General features: G+C 44.0%; 3 protein-coding genes across 4 annotated transcripts; 2 read left to right on the top strand and 1 right to left on the bottom strand.

The window, feature by feature from the left end:
* Window positions 1–1037: 1037 nt before the first annotated feature.
* ndufa3 (NADH:ubiquinone oxidoreductase subunit A3) lies at window positions 1038–3014 on the bottom strand. Its single transcript, XM_065007298.1, has 4 exons — window positions 2875–3014; window positions 1748–1812; window positions 1462–1539; window positions 1038–1372 (listed from the first exon to the last, which is right to left on the bottom strand). The coding sequence occupies exons 1-4, from the start codon at window positions 3012–3014 to the stop codon at window positions 1281–1283; spliced, it is 375 nt and encodes a 124-aa protein (XP_064863370.1). The 3' UTR covers window positions 1038–1280.
* tfpt (TCF3 (E2A) fusion partner) lies at window positions 2950–5822 on the top strand. 2 transcript variants are annotated; one of them, XM_029646059.2, is made up of 7 exons: window positions 2950–3038; window positions 3541–3642; window positions 3888–4034; window positions 4425–4495; window positions 4625–4694; window positions 4953–5105; window positions 5379–5822. In XM_029646059.2, exons 1-7 carry the CDS (start codon window positions 3030–3032, stop codon window positions 5451–5453), a joined length of 627 nt encoding a protein of 208 aa, XP_029501919.2. In that variant the 5' UTR covers window positions 2950–3029; the 3' UTR covers window positions 5454–5822. The 2 variants fall into 2 exon arrangements, with proteins under 2 accessions (XP_029501919.2, XP_029501920.2); XM_029646060.2 differs by lacking the exon at window positions 2950–3038 and adding an exon at window positions 3109–3336.
* Window positions 5823–5922: 100 nt separating this feature from the next.
* cnot3a (CCR4-NOT transcription complex, subunit 3a) lies at window positions 5923–17215 on the top strand. The gene is given in 20 exon segments (XM_065007265.1): window positions 5923–6116; window positions 6651–6705; window positions 6879–6946; window positions 7044–7118; window positions 7251–7340; window positions 10869–10997; window positions 11150–11245; window positions 11721–12018; window positions 12286–12419; window positions 12544–12600; window positions 12721–13606; window positions 13720–13825; window positions 13914–13957; window positions 13960–14054; window positions 14554–14667; window positions 15308–15407; window positions 15584–15782; window positions 15872–16004; window positions 16107–16232; window positions 16358–17215. Coding segments are annotated over 19 exon segments (2874 nt in total). The 5' UTR covers window positions 5923–6116; window positions 6651–6680; the 3' UTR covers window positions 16457–17215.
* The last annotated feature ends 426 nt before the right edge of the window (window positions 17216–17641 follow it).

A 17641-nucleotide genomic window follows, 5' to 3' on the forward strand; every position in this document is an offset into this window, starting at 1 on the left:
CACTAATAGGTACAGTCAGATACTGTATTCCAGTATTCCAGTTCCACTAATAGGTACAGTCAGATACTGTATTCCAGTATTCCAGTTCCACTAATAGGTACAGTCAGATACTGTATTCCAGTTCCAGGCACCAGAGTTGCACCACTTCTGTTCCAGCCCAACACACCTGATTCAGCTACTCAACTAAACATTTACAGCCACTGATTAGCTGCATCTGGTGTATTAGTGCTGGGCTAGAATAAAATGTGCAACACTTAGAAACACTGAGCTATAAGCCAGCTGAGATAAAGCTTCTCCAGCCAGCAGCATGCCTCATCTGCACTGAGTGACCGTCTTCCTCCACAGGTGAAGATGACCACTGGAATGAACTCTCAACCACACAGCGACACTCTATATGTTTTTCTGTCTATCGCCTGCAGCCCAGCCACCAGCAGATACACGCTAGTACCACTGCTTTCCACATCATATCCCAGGAGAAAAGAGAACAAGTGATTGGAGATTCTAGATTTGGAGCAGGTGTTCATTTCAAGCTCTCTGTGTTGCCAAGAGTTATGTGAGTTCCTCAGTGACCTGAGGATGGTTAATAAAGGGATCCTCAGCCCTGTGAGGAAGAGGTGTAACACAGACACAGACACCCCCAGGAGACCAATAGATAAAAGAGAGCAGAGAGCTTTATGGACACAAAGCACAGACCAAAGGTGCCATAATTAACCAATACTTCCCAAATGGGGAATGATATCAGAGGGCTTTGTAATCTGATTTGATTTTTAAATACATTTTCTGGATGTCAACGCCACATTTAAAATTCTAATTTCCCACCCCTTTTTTGTGGTCATCCACCATCTCAAATCCACTTGACTGCCAGACATTTCTTGTGTAATGTCTGAAGTGTGTGTAGGGCTAGTAGCTTGTAGTTCTAAAGTCTGTTGCCTATTGTATAAATGTACAAAATAGGTTAATGCAGTATACATTAGTAGTTTTCCTAACATTAATTTCTGAATTGAATCAAGGGTGTATTAATCCAATGAGGTTGTGAATAGCTTTTGAATAAGTCATTTTATTTAAAAGAAAATATGTGTTGTGTTTCAAGATACAATACACATTCTACAATATTCATAAAATGGCCAAATCATATTGACATCAAACATACCAACAGAATCCAAGAGCAAAGTTGGTGGTATTAAATAGATCCTCTTTATTGAGGGCCATCTACTGAGAAGCAGACACAGAGAGACAGGAACAACGGGCTGTGGTCTGTACAGGGAAGAGAATGTGGACGGTTACAGGCTTTTAATCCAGTCCAGGTTTGGTCCTTTAGGGTCACAAGGGTGGCTGGGGACATCATCCATCTTGCCATTGTTTCGCACAGGGACTGGGGGAGAGAGGAAAAAGGTTTTGTGTATGCCACCAACTGTCTAGGGCCAGACTTAATTATTTGCTCATAATGGTTTAATGGCTTACCTGGGTAGTTGTATGGCACAGCTGCATTCATCATGCCCGAGTACTTCGTTAAGGGACTCACTAATGGAACAGTAACGGCTGGGAAGAAATACATGAAATATCAATGATATGTTACACCAAGTGAACACACAACTCAATTCAGGGAGGGCTGAAGGGCAGTGCACACAAGTTTATTTTATGTGTATCATGTAAATGTCATGTGTAAGGTGTAACTACAGTTGAATTTAGCATATTGTAAGATATGAGCATTACAACCTGTGATGTGTACTTTGAGAGATGTACTTACCGAGAAGTCCAATTGCACAGGCGGCCAATACCACTGGCTCCTTATTCCATGCATTCTTCAGAAAGCTCCAATTCCTGGCAGGAGAAGCAAACAGACATTTATGTTACAGCGGGACAAATGCACACTGGGTTATGATCTATGATCCAGTGATTGATGAATGTTTTAAGGATATAGCTAGATACAAATAGATAGCTGGGCTAATAGGACTTTAAACTACATGTCATATGCCCATTAGTTTGAGTCTATACAGTATTGTAAACATGACAGCATTGGGCAGATAAATACTGAAGATGAAGCTAGAAGATCAACCCCATCCAACTGCTCTGTTTACACCAGAGTACGCAGGACACAACGTTTGGGAACGGAGCTGTGAGGGGAACGGCACCTCAGTACCTCCAGGCCCTAACCCATGACCACCTCTGGCCTGCTCGCCTCCCTACCACTGAGGAAGTACAGTTCCCGCTCAGCCCAGTCAAAACTGTTCTGAACAAACTGAAGCCAGAAGAGTCAATCACCACCTTCCGGATCCCCAACCTAGCTCTGATTTAGATGCACTATTGGGGCTGTTCCACTGGATGTCATAAGGTGAAGGCACAACGTTTAAGAGGAAATGACTTAAATGTAAATGTAAATGTAATGGGAACGTTCAGATAGAAACACGCTATATACAACAAACATGCCTCTCTGACATGTAGAATAAGAATCACATCAGCTCTAATTAATGGGATTTCTATCTGCAAAGTTCGACAACTGAACGTGGCCCAGGTTTACGCTCAGCTCAGTCAGAAGAGAGCAGTGGACTGTGGAATGCAAGCGATTCAGATTGGAGATATTTAATGATCAAACTACTACATTTTGATTTGAGCTTTGACCTAAAAAAAAAGGTTAGGTAAAGAATGAAGTGGAGACGCGACATGCAGCTAAAACAAATCGGCTAACACTATGTTGGTCCAAGGTCACATTATTTCGTTTGGCATGGTAAATTAAAATATGCAAACTAAATTAGAGTTGAATACAATATTTAGCTACAATGAATCATACACTAGCATTATCAGAACACCAGTGTTTGATTGACAGAGGGATCAAGCATAAAACGAAACAGCTAGCTCGCTAATAGCAAAGTTCACCCACCTGCCATGTTGCTGTTTGTAGTATTGCCGGGCTGGGGAACATGGGAACTGTAGTCTACATAATGTCGTATAATTATTGCGCCAGTTGCAACAACACAAAAAGGTTGTTTGACAGCGTGAAATCTGCGGTGATGCATTGAGCGCTGCGGTCAATGGATCGGGTAAACATATGTTTCAAGTGTCAGTCAGACCATCCAGATACAGTAGTTAGTCGTAAATCTTTAAAAAAATGCTGCGCATGTTAGATGCTTTTCAGTAACGTCGTTAGCAAGTTAGGCTAACATTAGCTAGTCCAATGTGTTGTCATTTCGGTTTAATCGTTTTCAAGAAAAGCTCACGTTAACGAGTTGTGATTTCTTTAACCAAATCAAACTTAGGTCACCTAAATGTAGTTTTATTTGGGGTTGAGGAAGGTGTAGCTGATTAGCTAACGCTGTCTGCAAGCAATTCGTTATTATGGTAACCAGCTATAACATTCCTAAAGATTAGCCCCACATAGGACGAGGCGTCATTTAGTGTAGGGCTAAAGAAAATATGCTGTCAGGTTGAGTCAATAAATTAACCCTACATGTTTGTCAAATGTAGTGTAGATTCGTGACACCGTCTAGGACGTGATTTATGAGGGGGTGAACGATCTTATTCCTCCTTCCACCCCTCACCCAGATGATGGAGGATTTCTCCGGACTGGCCCTGCCGCCTCTCTTTGGGGGCCACATCCTGGAAGCAGAGCTGGAGCCAGGTGGGGTGGAACTGGGCCCAGGGGAGGTAAGTAAGAGTTCTGAGTCAGACTATTATGAATCCAGTGGCTCGGTTGGTTGGAAATGGAATATGGTGCTAGAGCCGGGGTATTCAACTCTTACTCAATGAGGTCCAGAATCTGCTGGTTTTTTGTTCTACCTGATAATGAATTGCACACCCCAGGTGTCCCAGGTCTAAATCAGTCCCTGCTTAGAGGGGAATGATGAAAGAAACAAAAATGGTGTGTGCTAAATGACAGTTTTTATCATTAGGTAGAGCTTGGCCCTGGGGTCAGCGAGTTGCTAGAGGGCAGAGGTCAAGGGTCAGGAGCAAGGCCAGAGCAGCAGCAGGAGGAGAGGAGAGAATTGGAGAAGAGGAAGTACCTGGCTTTGATCAAGAGGTGTAAGGAGATCGAACAGGTGAGTGACTGTGGGGAATCATGTGTGTGTGATTGTACGACCCTGCCAAGTGTGGATTTTTATTGCGCCTTTACTATCGTATCTTCAGGTAGTGCTCTATTTAAGAACCAAGTTGTATGGTTGAGCATCTGTGAACATATAGTTTGCTGTTGGTAATGCCAGTGCACACATGTGGCATAAAGAAATGCATGGTAATGAATCCTTTCTAGGGTTGCAATATTTTCAATACATTTTCTGGTTTTACAGAAATCCTGGTTGGAGGTTTCTAGATTTCCTGCTTATTCCCTCCTGATTCTGGGAATCCACCAACCAGGATTTTGGGCAAACCAGGGCATTTATTGACCGTTCCAGGAACTTTGCACCCTAATCCTTTCACCATTTTCTCTGCAGGTGAATGAGAAGATCCTTGGTCGCCTTCACCAGGTACAAAGACTAACACGTCGCATGAAGAAAGAGAGAAGGTAAAAAGGACTGAAGCTCTGTCTGTCCTTTCATTGGTTCATGTCTTTATCAGTCTATGGTCTATTGGCCTCTCCATTGTAAATACAGGCTAGCTCAACTACAACAGCAACTGAACTTCCCTACTGTAGGTTCCTAATGAAGACCCTCGATGCCCATGGAGATGACTATAGAAATGCACAGCTCACCATATCGCTTGAGGTGAGAATGAGATTTTCAAAAAGTTAAAAAGTGTTTCTTTAATAATAAACCAGTAGAGTTCCATGATATACAGTTATAGTATATTGAAATGTAACAACGATTCATTATTCAATCTTTCACCATTAACTTTGATGGTGATGCAGAAGATGTCAACTGGGAAGGTTTTCTGTTGGCATGAAACTGGAGAACTCTTCTGAAACTGAGTTTTCCCCCCCACATACTATATCTTTATACTAAAAGTAACACTTGTTGTTTCAGGAAGAGTCTGGTGCCCATTTAGACATTGGCCCTGGAGCAGAAGATGATAGGCTGAATGACCTTCCTAGCTCCTCCCCCTCTGTCCCTTTCCAATCCACAGTGGGATCCAAGAAGAAGAGGCATCGAGTTCCAAAACAGGAGAAAGACCCACAGGTGTGTGAGACGCACTCATAAACCTTGAGTGTGAAATTAACGTGTACTCCCAAACTAAATGAATGAACAAAGACTGTAATGGTGAAATGTTTGTGCAACTATGTGCAGAGAAAGGTGACGGCTTCTCCTTTACACTGACAGTGCATTGCGTATTCTATTCTGTGCATATGGAACAGATTGCACTCCACTGTTCTCCAATCTGGCAGATGACAGATCTGTCAGTCTGTTTCCCTACAATGGTTCTGTTAACACCATCTTAACTCCTCTCCACAGACTGAAGCAGACATCTCCATGTTGGCAGAGACGCAGTTCAATGACTTTCCCAGCCCAACTGCTTTGTCTCACTGACCAGGGGAATGGCCGGCTGCTAGTGGGAGGAGAAATTAAGCAGCATTCTGTTGCTTGGCCTCCCACTTCCCAGACGTGATGTCACTGAAACACATACAGCCAGGGCTGTAATGAAAAACATAGTGGATAAGATTATAATTTATGCACAACTATGGTCTGTGGAAATGGCTGAAGGTCTTGACCATGGTAATCCACCCACCCATTCTGATCGAGTAGAGAATGGATGGTCCGGTCCTTGCGGAAGTTACATTGACAGTACATGTATTGATGTGAACCTTTTATCAGGATACTCTGAACATGTTGTATGATTGTTTGTCGACGTGACGCTTACTAAATGTTCCGTATAAAAAAATATTCAGAACTTCAGGATTCAGTTTTTATAGATTTTTACTCATTTACCCATCAATCATCTGATAAACCAATCACAGGAAAGTATACCTGCGGAAGTTGTCCAACGACGGTGGAGAATTTGGTCCTATCATAGCTTGGAGGTAGGGTTTAGGCCAGAATCCACATTTTGTGGGTGGGATTTAGCTACCGTCCATCTTTAGTGTACTGTACAGCCAGATTGACGAAAAGAAAACACAAATTGGAAGTAAAGAAGACTGGGGAAATAGTTTTGAGTTCTAATTGAAAGAGACAAACGAAAAGCCCAAACCCTAGGTAAATGTCTAAAACAAATGTGAATTTAGCTGGTTGACACAGTTTCCCTAATTTTCATAAATTACCAGCTAGCTAGCTAGCTAGCATTGTGATTGCAGTAGCTAGCTACATTTGCTAGCATTATAACAATTACCAACAACGTCAAATGTGCCCAAAATATAATTGCAATATATACACTTCATGCATAATAATGCATCGAATAGCAATTGCATTGAAATAAGTTGTCGAAACCTGCAAAACAGCAGGTGAATTGGCTACGTTAGCTAGCTGGCTAATGTTGCTGACATTTCCAGCGAGACATCTATTGAACTGTTTTACGATTGATGAAAATAGTGATGTACGCAAAAAATATACCCGCATGTTAATTCTTTGCTAAACCAAGGTACATTTCGCTGCACGTGTTTGTATTATCTGTAGCTACTAGATGCTATGAAGCTAGCTAGGGACTTAGATACAATGCAATCAATGTTAATTTAGTCTGTTTGCATTGTTTTTAGCTAACGTTAATCTGTTATCTCCTTCTCTCAATGAAAGACGGTATGAGGACATTGTCGTAGTGAAGCCATGGCTGATAAGAGAAAACTCCAAGGTAACTAGCATAGAGCGATGATGGACGTAATGGACTGGACACTGACCTCTCACACTCTTTCGATTATCAGTTATTTAAATGATTGATTAATCTTTGAGATTCAATGTAATATGTTAGTCCAGTAAAATAGATTGGCATATTTTCACAATGACCTCTTTCTTTCCTCTCCCCAGGTGAAATTGACAGATGTTTGAAAAAGGTAGCTGAAGGCGTAGAACAGTTTGAAGACATTTGGCAGAAGGTGAGGACTCCTTAACACTATGCATTGCATATTCACTGTGCATGAAACAATTTTGTCTCCTATCAAACAAACTGATCTTTGTCACTTTGTTTCACAGCTTCACAATGCAGCCAATGCCAACCAAAAGGAAAAATATGAGGCAGACCTTAAAAAAGAGATTAAAAAGCTACAGGTAAGACTAATTGCCTACTAATAGTAAGAAATATATGAAGCTGTCTTTATCCCATGTTGTCTGCTCACACTGATAAAGCTATGGGTCTTTACTTAAGTTTTAATTGTTGTTTTCTTGTCATCTCTCCTGCAGCGATTGAGGGATCAAATAAAAACATGGGTGGCATCAAATGAGATCAAAGACAAAAGGCAGCTAGTGGATAATCGCAAGGTCATAGAGACGGTAATACTCTCCAAAATAGCTTCTTTGTTTAACACTGATAGGAGAAAAGGGTGACTAGGTCTCCACCATATTGTGTTTACCTTTCAACTAGGGCCAGGACGATACCAGTGTTGCGATACCGTGGCAAGGAAACAAAACACGAAGCGGATAAAATAATATATATATATATATATATATATACTGTATATCATTATGTTGTCCAGAGACATTTGATTTATTTTTCAAGCTATAGCACACAATATTTTACATACAGCAGGGTTTTAAAGGACCATAGCATAAGACTGCTAAATAGTTAATTAAATGGTTCTATGGACTATCTGCATTAACCCTATCTCAAATCCCTATTCTATTTGGCACATGCTTTGTGAACAATCAGTGTAGACTAACAGTGCAGAGAGAAAGTGTAGAAAAATAATAACATGAGGAATAAATACACAATAGGTAACAATAACTTAGCTATGTACATGAGTATGTGTAGGGGTATGAGGTAATTGAGGTCGATGTGTACAACCATATACACTGAACAAAAGTATAAATACACCATGTAAAGTGTTGGTCCCCTGTTTCATGAGCTGAAATAAAAAATCCCACAAATGTTCCATATGTACATAAAGCTTATTTCTTTCAAATTTTGAGCACAAATTTGTTTATATCCCAGTTAGAGCTTTTCTCCTTTGCCAAGATAATCCATCCACCTGACAGGTGTGGCATATCAAGAGGCGGATTAAACAGCACGATTACACAGGTGCACCTTGTGCTGGGTACAATAAATGGGTACAATAAAAGGCAACACAATGCCACAGATGTCAAGTTTTGTGGAAGCGTACAATTGGCATGCTGACTGCAGGAATGTCCACCAGTGCGGTTGCCAGAGAATTTAATATTCAATTCTCTACCATAAGCTGCCGCCAAAGTCGGGGGGGTGTATTTCTGTCATTAATTAAGCCCTTTTATGGGGAAAAACTTATTCTGATTGGCTGGTCCTGGCTCCCCAGTGGGTGGGCCTGGCTGCCAAATGGGTGGGCCTATGCCCAACTGTGGCTTCACCACTGCCCAGTCCATGTGAAATCCATAGATTAGGACCTAATGAATTTATATCAATTGACTGATTTCCTTATATGAACTGTAGCTTAGTAAATATTTGAAATTATTGAATGACTAGGCAACAGGATATATAATAAACAGTAACAGCAGCGTATGTGTTGGGTTAAAAGATTTAGTGCAAAAATGATCAATGCAGATAGTCCGGTAGTTATTGGTTAACTATTATTATCTTGCACTGACTATGCACACTCACAAGACTATATATACGCACTATACACTGAGTGTACAAAACATTAGGAACACCTTCCTAATATTGAGTTGTACCCCATTTTGCCCTCAGAACAGCCTAAACTTTTCAGGCATGGACTCTACAAGGTGTCAGGGTTTCACAGGGATGCTGGCCAATGTTGACTCCAATGCTTCCCACAGTTGTCAAGTTGGCTGGATGTTCTTTGGGTGGGGGACCATTCTTGATACACACAGGAAAACCTTTAGTGGAAAAACCCAGCAGAGTTGCACTTCTTGACACACTCAAACCGGTGTGTCTGGCACTTACTACCATACCCTGTTCAAAGGCACTTAAAGCTTTTGTCTTGCCCGTTGTCCCTCTGAATGGCACACATCCATTACATTTAAGTCTGAATGGCACACAAATTGGTGCATTCACAATCCAGTGGAACAGTAGTGCATCTAAATATTTTAAGGGTATTCTTAAAATTTAGATCTCCTTCCACAATCATCGAAAAATCAACTGATTTCAAGGGGATTTAACAGGTGACATCAATAAGGGATCATAGCATTCACCTGGTCTGTCATGGAAAGAGCAGATGTTCCTAATGTTTTGTACACTCAGTGTATATACACTATACTACACTGACACTCACACAGCCCAAACAAATACACTACATGCAAACACATACCAACACAACACACTTTCACACTCATCATTTGCTGCTGCTACTCTGTTCATTATTCTTATTCTTACTATTATCTATTCTGATGCCTAGTCACTTTGCATTTTCTGTACACATCTATCTCAAATACCTTGTTCTGTACCCCTGCACATTGATCTGGTACTGGTACCCTGTATATACACTATATATACAAAAGTATTTGGAACCCATTCAAATGAATGGATTCAGGTATTTCAGCCACACCAGCTGCTGATAGGTGTATAAAGTCGAACACAGTCATGCAATCTCCATAGACAAACATTGTCAGTAGAATGGTCTTACTGAAAGCTCAGTGACATTTCAACAAGTCAGTTCATTTCTGACCTGCTAGAGCTTCCCGGCAACTGTAAGTGATGTTATTGTGAAGTGGAAACATCTAGGAGCAACAATGGCTCAGCCGTGAAGAGTTGGCCACACAAGCTCACAGAACGGGACTGCCAATTGCTAAAGCGCGTAGCTCATAAAAATCGCCTGTCATTGGTTGCAACACTAACTATCAAGTTCCAAACTACCTCTGGAAGCAACGTCAGCACAAGAACTGTTCGTCTGGAGCTTCTTGAAAAAATGTTCCATGGCCAAGCAGCCGCACACAAGCCTAAGATCACTATGTGCAATGCTAAGCGTTGGTTGGAGTGGTGTAAAGCTTGCCGTCATTGGACTCTGGAGCAGTGGAAACACATTCTCTGGAGTGATGAATCATGCTTCATCATTTGGCAGTCTGACAGACTAATCTGCTGAGTTTGGCGGATGGCAGGAGAACGCTACCTGCCCCAATGCATAGTGCCAATTGTAAAGTTTGATGGTGGAGGAATAATGTTCTGGGCTGTTTTTATGGTTTGGGCTTGGCCTCTTAGTTTCAGTAAATTGAAATCTTAACACTACAGCATACAATGACATTCTAGACTTCCAACTTTGTGGCAACAGCTTGGGGAAGGCCCTTTCCTGTTTCAGCAAGATAATGACTCCTTGCACAAATTAACGTCCGTACAGAAATGGTTTGTCAAGATCGGTGTGGAAGAACTTGACTGGCCTGCACAGCCCTAACCTCAACCCCATCGACTACCTTTGGGTTGAATGGGAGCAAGTCCCCGCAGCAATGTTCCAACACTAGTGAGAAGCCTTTCCAGAAGAGTGGAGGCTGTTATAGCAGCAAAGGGGGGACCAACTCCATATTAATGCTCATGGTTTTGGAATGAGACGTTCAATGAGTAGGTGTCCACACACTTCTGGTCATGTAGCTTCATTCTTGTGTATTTTATTCCTCCTGTGTTACTATTTTATTATTATTCTTCAACTCTGCATCATTGAGAAGGGCCCGTAAGCAAGCATTTTATGAAAAGTCTACACCCGTTGCATGTGACAAATAAAATTTGATTTGACCAGAGTTTGGTCTGCTTTAGTTTTTTATATTTTTGCCATGGAAAAATTGTGTGCTATTGGTATCATCACAGCCCTACTTTCAACTCATCTCAGTGCTCATGGAGAGGGTATGCGATCCTGTCTGACATAACATCTAACATTCTCTCCTTAGCAAATGGAGCGGTTTAAGGTGGTAGAGCGGGAGACAAAGACAAAGGCCTACTCTAAAGAAGGCCTGGGGCTCGCCCTGAAAGTGGACCCAGCTCAGAGGGAGAAAGAAGAGACGGGAAACTGGCTAACGGTAACAGCCTCTGGGCCGTTGGTATTTTGACTCATGCATAGTGGTAGTGTCTCCTGAACGATGGGTCGGGTGGATGGTTCACGCTGGCTCTGCCTTGTTTTCTGGGTGGTGATCTGTTCTTCTTTTCCCCCATTCTCTCTTTTCTCCCCCAGAATACAATAGACACTCTAAATATGCAGGTGGACCAGTTTGAGAGTGAGGTGGAATCCCTCTTCATTCAAACCAGGAAGAAGAAAGGAGAGAAAGAGGTCAGTCTCCTTCCATCTCATTCCCTATACATTAACTATTGCTGTGTATGTAGTTTAATTAAGCAATAAGGCCCGGGGTGTGGTATATGGCCAATATACCATGGCTAAGGGCTGTTCTTACAAACCCAAACCCCCAAGGTGCCTTATTTGCATTATAAACTGGTAACCAACGTAATTAGAACAGTAAAAATACATGTTTTGTCATACCAGTGGTATACGATCTGATATACCACAGCTGTCAGCCCATCAGTATTCAGGGCTCAAACCACCCAGTTTATAATAATGAATCAGATATTGGGTTGGATGATGTTGCTCCTAGACTCTGATCTAAGGTCAGTCTTGCATTTCCCCTAAAAGGATTTGGGGAAGGCAAGTTGATCTGCCATCTGTGCCTAAGAAAGACTTCTACCTGCATTACAAAAGTCACCTGAACAGTTTATAACCACGTGTGCCTGTTTCTCTGGCTGTCTCGTAGAAGCAGGATCGCATTGAGGAGCTAAAGAGGTTTATAGAAAGGCATAGGTACCACATTCGCATGCTGGAGACCATCCTGCGCATGCTAGACAACGACTCGGTGCAGGTGGACTCCATCCAGAAGATCAAGGACGACGTGGAGTACTACATGGAGTCGTCACAGGACCCAGACTTTGAGGAGAACGAGTTCATTTACGACGACCTGGATCTGGAGGACATCCGTGAGTCGCCCATGGACAGCCAGGAGCTCGATGACGAGTCCTGGGATGATCATGATGATGATGCTCATGCTATCAGCTGTGGGTCTGGATGAATGGTCCCTCATGAACGTCTGTTGGGTCTGGGTGGATGGATGTTCTCTAATCAACATCTGTTAGCTGGGTTGACTGTCAGTTTAGAAGAGCTTGATCTGTGGTGTTTCTGTGGCTCTGGATGTTGATGATTGTTAAAAACAACATTTATATATTAGATTTCCCCTGAAAATCTTATCATTGAAATAAACAGTAGCCTTTTCTCCCTGATTTATGCCCTTCACTCTTTCTCTCCCTCTTTCTCTCCCCCTCTAGCTGCAGCGCTGGTGGCCACCTCTCCAACGGGCTTGGGGAACATAGAGGATGAGATGTTCCTCCACTCGAGCAGCACTCCCACCTCCACCACCTCCTCTTCCCCCATCCCTCCATCCCCGGCCACCTGCACTGCTGTAAGCACATCTGCCTTCACTGATTGGTTGTTTGTATAGAAACTACAATCACTTACTTGATCAGTGTCATAAAAGTACATTGATACTTACACATGCACTGTTTGTGCCTGCATGTGTTCTGCAGGAGAACTCTGAGGACGATAAGAAGAGAGGGCGGTCAACAGACAGTGACGTTAGTCAGGTGAGACCGAGCTTCTACAATATATGCTTATAGCTCAATAGAGAACTGGATTTCTTCAGAAATGTAGTTTCTCTGTTTCCCTGTTCTGTTTGTACTAAACTGATGCTGTGTCATTTTCAGTCTCCTGCGAAGAACGGCACTTCCTCCTTGTTGTCCTTTTCCTCGTCCGCCAATTCCGGGTCCTCTTCTTCCTCCTCTCTTGTCTCCATGGCCGCCGTTGTCGGAGGCAACCCTGGGGTTCCCACAAGCAACAGTCTAATAGGAAGCTTCAGCAGCGCCGTACAACAACATCAGCCTCAACCTCCACAGCAACCAGTCCTGCAGCCACTGCAACAACCACAACAACCCCAAACAAAACCTTGCACCCCCAGCCCACCCAGCCACCCCCTTCTCTCCACCGCCCCCTCTCTCCCCACACCCACCACACCCATCTCAGCCTCCCAAAACTCCCTGCCCCAGGTCTCGCCTGGTCATATCCTCAACTCCAGCCTAGGCCTTGGGTTGGGCCTGGGTAAAGTTGGCATGACGGGGACAAGCAGTGCCAACTCAATGTCTGGTCTGGGCCTGACTGGGATGTCTGCCTCTCTGAACACCATGGCAGGCCTGCTCTCTGGGTCCACCCATGCCCCTTACGCCCAGGCAGCCTCGTTGGGAGGCCTGGGTCTGAGTACCACTACCCAGTCCAGTGTCTCAGTGGAGAGCTCCTCCATCCCCACCTCTTGCTCCAGTGGAGTGACCACCAACGGGGCTGGGACAGGCCTGGGCCTGCTGGGGTCCAGCCCAGCACACGGCTCCCTGACTGGGGGGATCCTGGGCCTGGTGCCTGGGCAGAGTGTGATCCCTGGGCCCCCTCTGATCCCTCTCAGCCCGGTCGGTGCTGCCCCTGGGGGGGCAGTGGGGATGATGGGAGGAAACGGAGGAAGCATGGGGCCAATCGGAGGAGTAGTTGGGTCGAACGCAGCCCCTGCCAGACCGCCCAGTGGCCTGAAGCAGAACGGAAGCACAAGTATGTTCACTGTCTGTGTGGCTGTCTGGGTTTGTCTGTTTCTTTATGCACCTTTTCTGGATGTGGGATTGAGCATTAGTAGTAATGTTTCCACCGTCTTTCCCATGGCTCAGGTTACAGTGCTGTGGTGGCAGAGAGCACAGCAGAGTCCGCCTTCAGCACACCCAGCCAATCACAGAGCAGCCAGCCTTCCTCGCTGACCTCCTCAGCCAGTCAGCAGTAAGTGATGTCAAATTCATCCAAGACCACAATCATCTGTTATTTTTTTAGATGATAAAAATGTCCTTATGTCTTCTCTCTCCCTCAGTATGGACAACGGTCCCAGCCTCATCAGCTCCATCACCTTGCCCCCAGCTCTCCGTCCCCCTCGTTTTCCGACAGTATCCCCGGTGGAGGGAGTCTCCTCAACGGACCCCACTCCTACACACAGGCCTCTGAGGGCCTCAAGGTGAGGGGAGACAGAGGGGAAGGACAGACAGATGTGAGGCTAAGAGATGAGCACTTTGTCCTGATGTTCTTAAATGGCCTCCTCTCCTACCACTGTTTCCCTTCGGCTCTGAGAGGTTTTATACAGTTCAACAGAGGGATGGAGACAGTTGGCCATTTAACAGTATGAGAACACAGTGTTTGGTGAACACTAGAACCTCCACGGCAGCCATTTTGACCGTGGTTGTCTATAATACGAATACAACTTGGAAACAAACAAACTCACAAAAATACTGATAGTTTGGAAATTAACACAATTTTCAAAACTTTCTCCGCATAAGAAAAATAAATTCACAAAACTCCCACAACATTCACAACAAATTTGTTCAACTATTCAGGAGATTTCCAATGATGAAGCATCTCCTAAATGACCTTTTTCTGTTATTTCTTAGTTAATTAACATGTATAATAGCATTGTAATAACGTTAGAATAACCTGTAGAGACTGCCCTCTGTCCCCAGCTTCCTACAGACCTCCGTCAGATACTGATGGAGACCAGAATGTCAGCGCAGGCCCCAGAGCTGCCAGGGGCCATGGCTACAGCCACTAACACACGAAAGAGAAAGCAGTGTCAGGTAGAGACCCACACACACACGGAAATATACACATTCATACTCGACTTGCACACACTCACTCCTAAACACATCCACAAAGCCACTAACACAGGAAACAGAAAGATGACACAGATTTAAATACACACAATCTCTAACTCTGACACAGACACGCTTACACACCAAAAATATAGAAAGAAGGTTGAGGTAGTCAGATATCAGTGCTAGCCAAAAAAACATCTGTGTCACAGGGAAATTGACATTGCCAAGTGGCTGGATTAGTTCCTCCACCACACACCAAGAACATACAAGATATATGATTGAAGAGCCTGTATTTGTAAAGATTGTGTATAGTGTTGAATTAGTAAGGACTCCATGGGATCTTGAATTGGCAAGTTTATTTGGTCATTGTTGGTGCAGTCACTGTGGCTGGCCGTGGGGGTTCTAGTTGCAGGTAGGAGTGTGTTGCTTCACACCATACAGGGAATGGATGGTGGACTGGTACCAGGCTTCTACTAGTATCTCATGGTGGAAGAACTGTTGAATGGTGTATTGGTTTTCATAAATTCTGTTTTTATCTTTGCCCCTTGCTCTTCCAAACTCTCCCTCATCCCACTCTCTCTCTCTCTGTGTTCCATCCATCTCTCCTCCCTCCCTCCCTCAGGCCCCGGAGCCTCTGAGTTCTCTGAAGGCGATGGCTGAGAGAGCAGCATTAGGATCAGGTCTAGATGGAGAGATCCCCAACCTGCACCTCACAGACAGAGGTCAGAATCAACTCAATTAACAAGTTCCAAATCACATCTTTAAGGCATTACACAAATAAACATTCATGCAATTTGACAAGCACATGCCAGTTGCAGGTGACATCATTTCTAATTGTCTGTCTGTTGATGATATCCCCACCAGCTGTAACTCAACCAATCCTCCTGTCTCTCCTCAGACATCTTCTCTGGTTCGTCGGCTGCCCCCGGCACGCCCGCGGCCCCCCAGCCCTCCCTGTCGGAGGTGAGCATCCCCCCTTCCCTGGGGGTGTGTCCCCTGGGTCCCACTCCGCTCTCCAAGGACCAGGTGTACCAGCAGACCATGCAGGAGTCTGCTTGGACACACATGCCGCACCCCTCAGACTCCGAGAGGATCAGGTAACAACGCCATCCGCTGGAATACTGGGGACACTGGGCTTTCTCTGAGGAGATATTAACATGCACGTCTGTGCTACTCCCTCCTGTAGGCAATACTTGATGAGGAACCCATGCCCCACCCTGCCATTCCATCATCAGATGCCCCCCCACCACTCAGACTCTATAGAGTTCTACCAGAGACTGTCCACAGAGACTCTCTTCTTCATCTTCTACTACCTGGAGGTAACACACACACCATCCCCTATCTGTCCGCTCTTGCCTTGTCACTGTAGGGTCCAATTGCTCAGTCTCCCCTTTCTGTGTTTCTCGTTTACTCTCTCTCAGGGCACTAAAGCTCAGTACCTGTCAGCCAAGGCTCTGAAGAAGCAGTCGTGGAGGTTCCACACAAAGTACATGATGTGGTTCCAGAGGCACGAAGAACCCAAGACTATCACTGATGAGTTTGAACAGGTGCAGTAGAACCTTGGTACCTCCTGTGCTGTTATTGTTAGAGGCAACATGGGTCTGTATAGAACAATGAGCCAATGATGAGCCAACATAAAGAGTGAGTGATTAATACTGTCCTCCTCCCTCAGGGCACTTACATCTACTTTGACTATGAGAAGTGGGGTCAGAGGAAGAAGGAGGGGTTCACCTTTGAGTACAGGTACCTGGAAGACCGAGACCTGCAGTGACAGAGGGAGGAGAAACGTGCTGCTGTTGACATTCCGAGACTGACCTAACTCCATGCTGTGGATAGAGATTGTGATGTGTAGTAGAACCCTGCTCCTAAAATGGAGGATGTTGTCTGTATAGGCAGCGTCTAATGGCACCCTACTCCCCACAGTGCACTACTCCGGCCCAAAGCCCTAGTAGTGGGGAATAGAACCCCCTACCTATAATGGTCTCTGGTCAGAAGTAGTGTACTAGGGGGGAGTAGGGAGTCATCACAGATCTGTGCCTGTCTGAACACTCAGTATGTGGCATTACATTAGGAAGCTCCATGCATGTTCCATGTTGGTTTTGTTTTTCTTTCTGTTTCAACAACAACAAACTCTGTACTGCCCCCAACTGGAGTATAGAAGCCTTGGACTAAACAAGCAAACATATATTTGATTTGGTTACATGTGAAAAAAGCCCATCTTGCTTGAATTGACTGTAATTAGTGGTTTAGAATGGAGACATACAGTTGTCTAGCTAGCCAGCAGACAGGGCTCCTTTTAAGATGTTATGATGCCTGTTGATTAAGTTCACTATTAGAGATAGTGAGTGATTATCAATAGTTTTATTGATGTTGTCTTGGTCGATAAAAAGCTCTGATTGAGAATGACCACATGGCCTCTTCCTTTTGATGGGGATAGAGAGGCATTATTGGACATTGGATTAAATTGCTATGCAATTGAACTGGTCTCTGCCTCCCTCTCTCTTTACAAATAAAATATTTTAAAGTTTAACTGTGAAAGGAAACGCATCGTCATTGGGGCATTATGTTTGTGAGATTAGCTAATAAAGGATTTGTACCTGAAAGAAGCAGAGTTGTGTTGACATGAAGTCTGCCTGATAATGTTCATGGTTTCTATACCATGAAGCACCAGCCACTATTGCCCTCAAAGTATAACTACTAGTGGAAGGATGAGAACAGAAATAGGAGAATTCCCTTTGAGTCGGTGTATATTTACTCAAAAGGGTGTCAACAGTTCTCAGCCTTGCATGTAGTAATCTGTTCAACTCAATTTTATATCGTTTATTTTAAATCGCTTTTGAAACAAAAAAAACTGATTCTGCCATTCAGGGCTCTGTTCAATCCGTATCTCAGAAGTTCAGCGCTAGAGTTGAATAAAAATGTTAAGGTAATGTTCCCGCGTTGACAGACTGCATTC

The sequence above is a fragment of the Oncorhynchus nerka genome, linkage group LG3, assembly GCF_034236695.1.
Source record: "Oncorhynchus nerka isolate Pitt River linkage group LG3, Oner_Uvic_2.0, whole genome shotgun sequence".
In the NCBI taxonomy this organism is placed as follows: Eukaryota; Metazoa; Chordata; class Actinopteri; order Salmoniformes; family Salmonidae; genus Oncorhynchus; species Oncorhynchus nerka.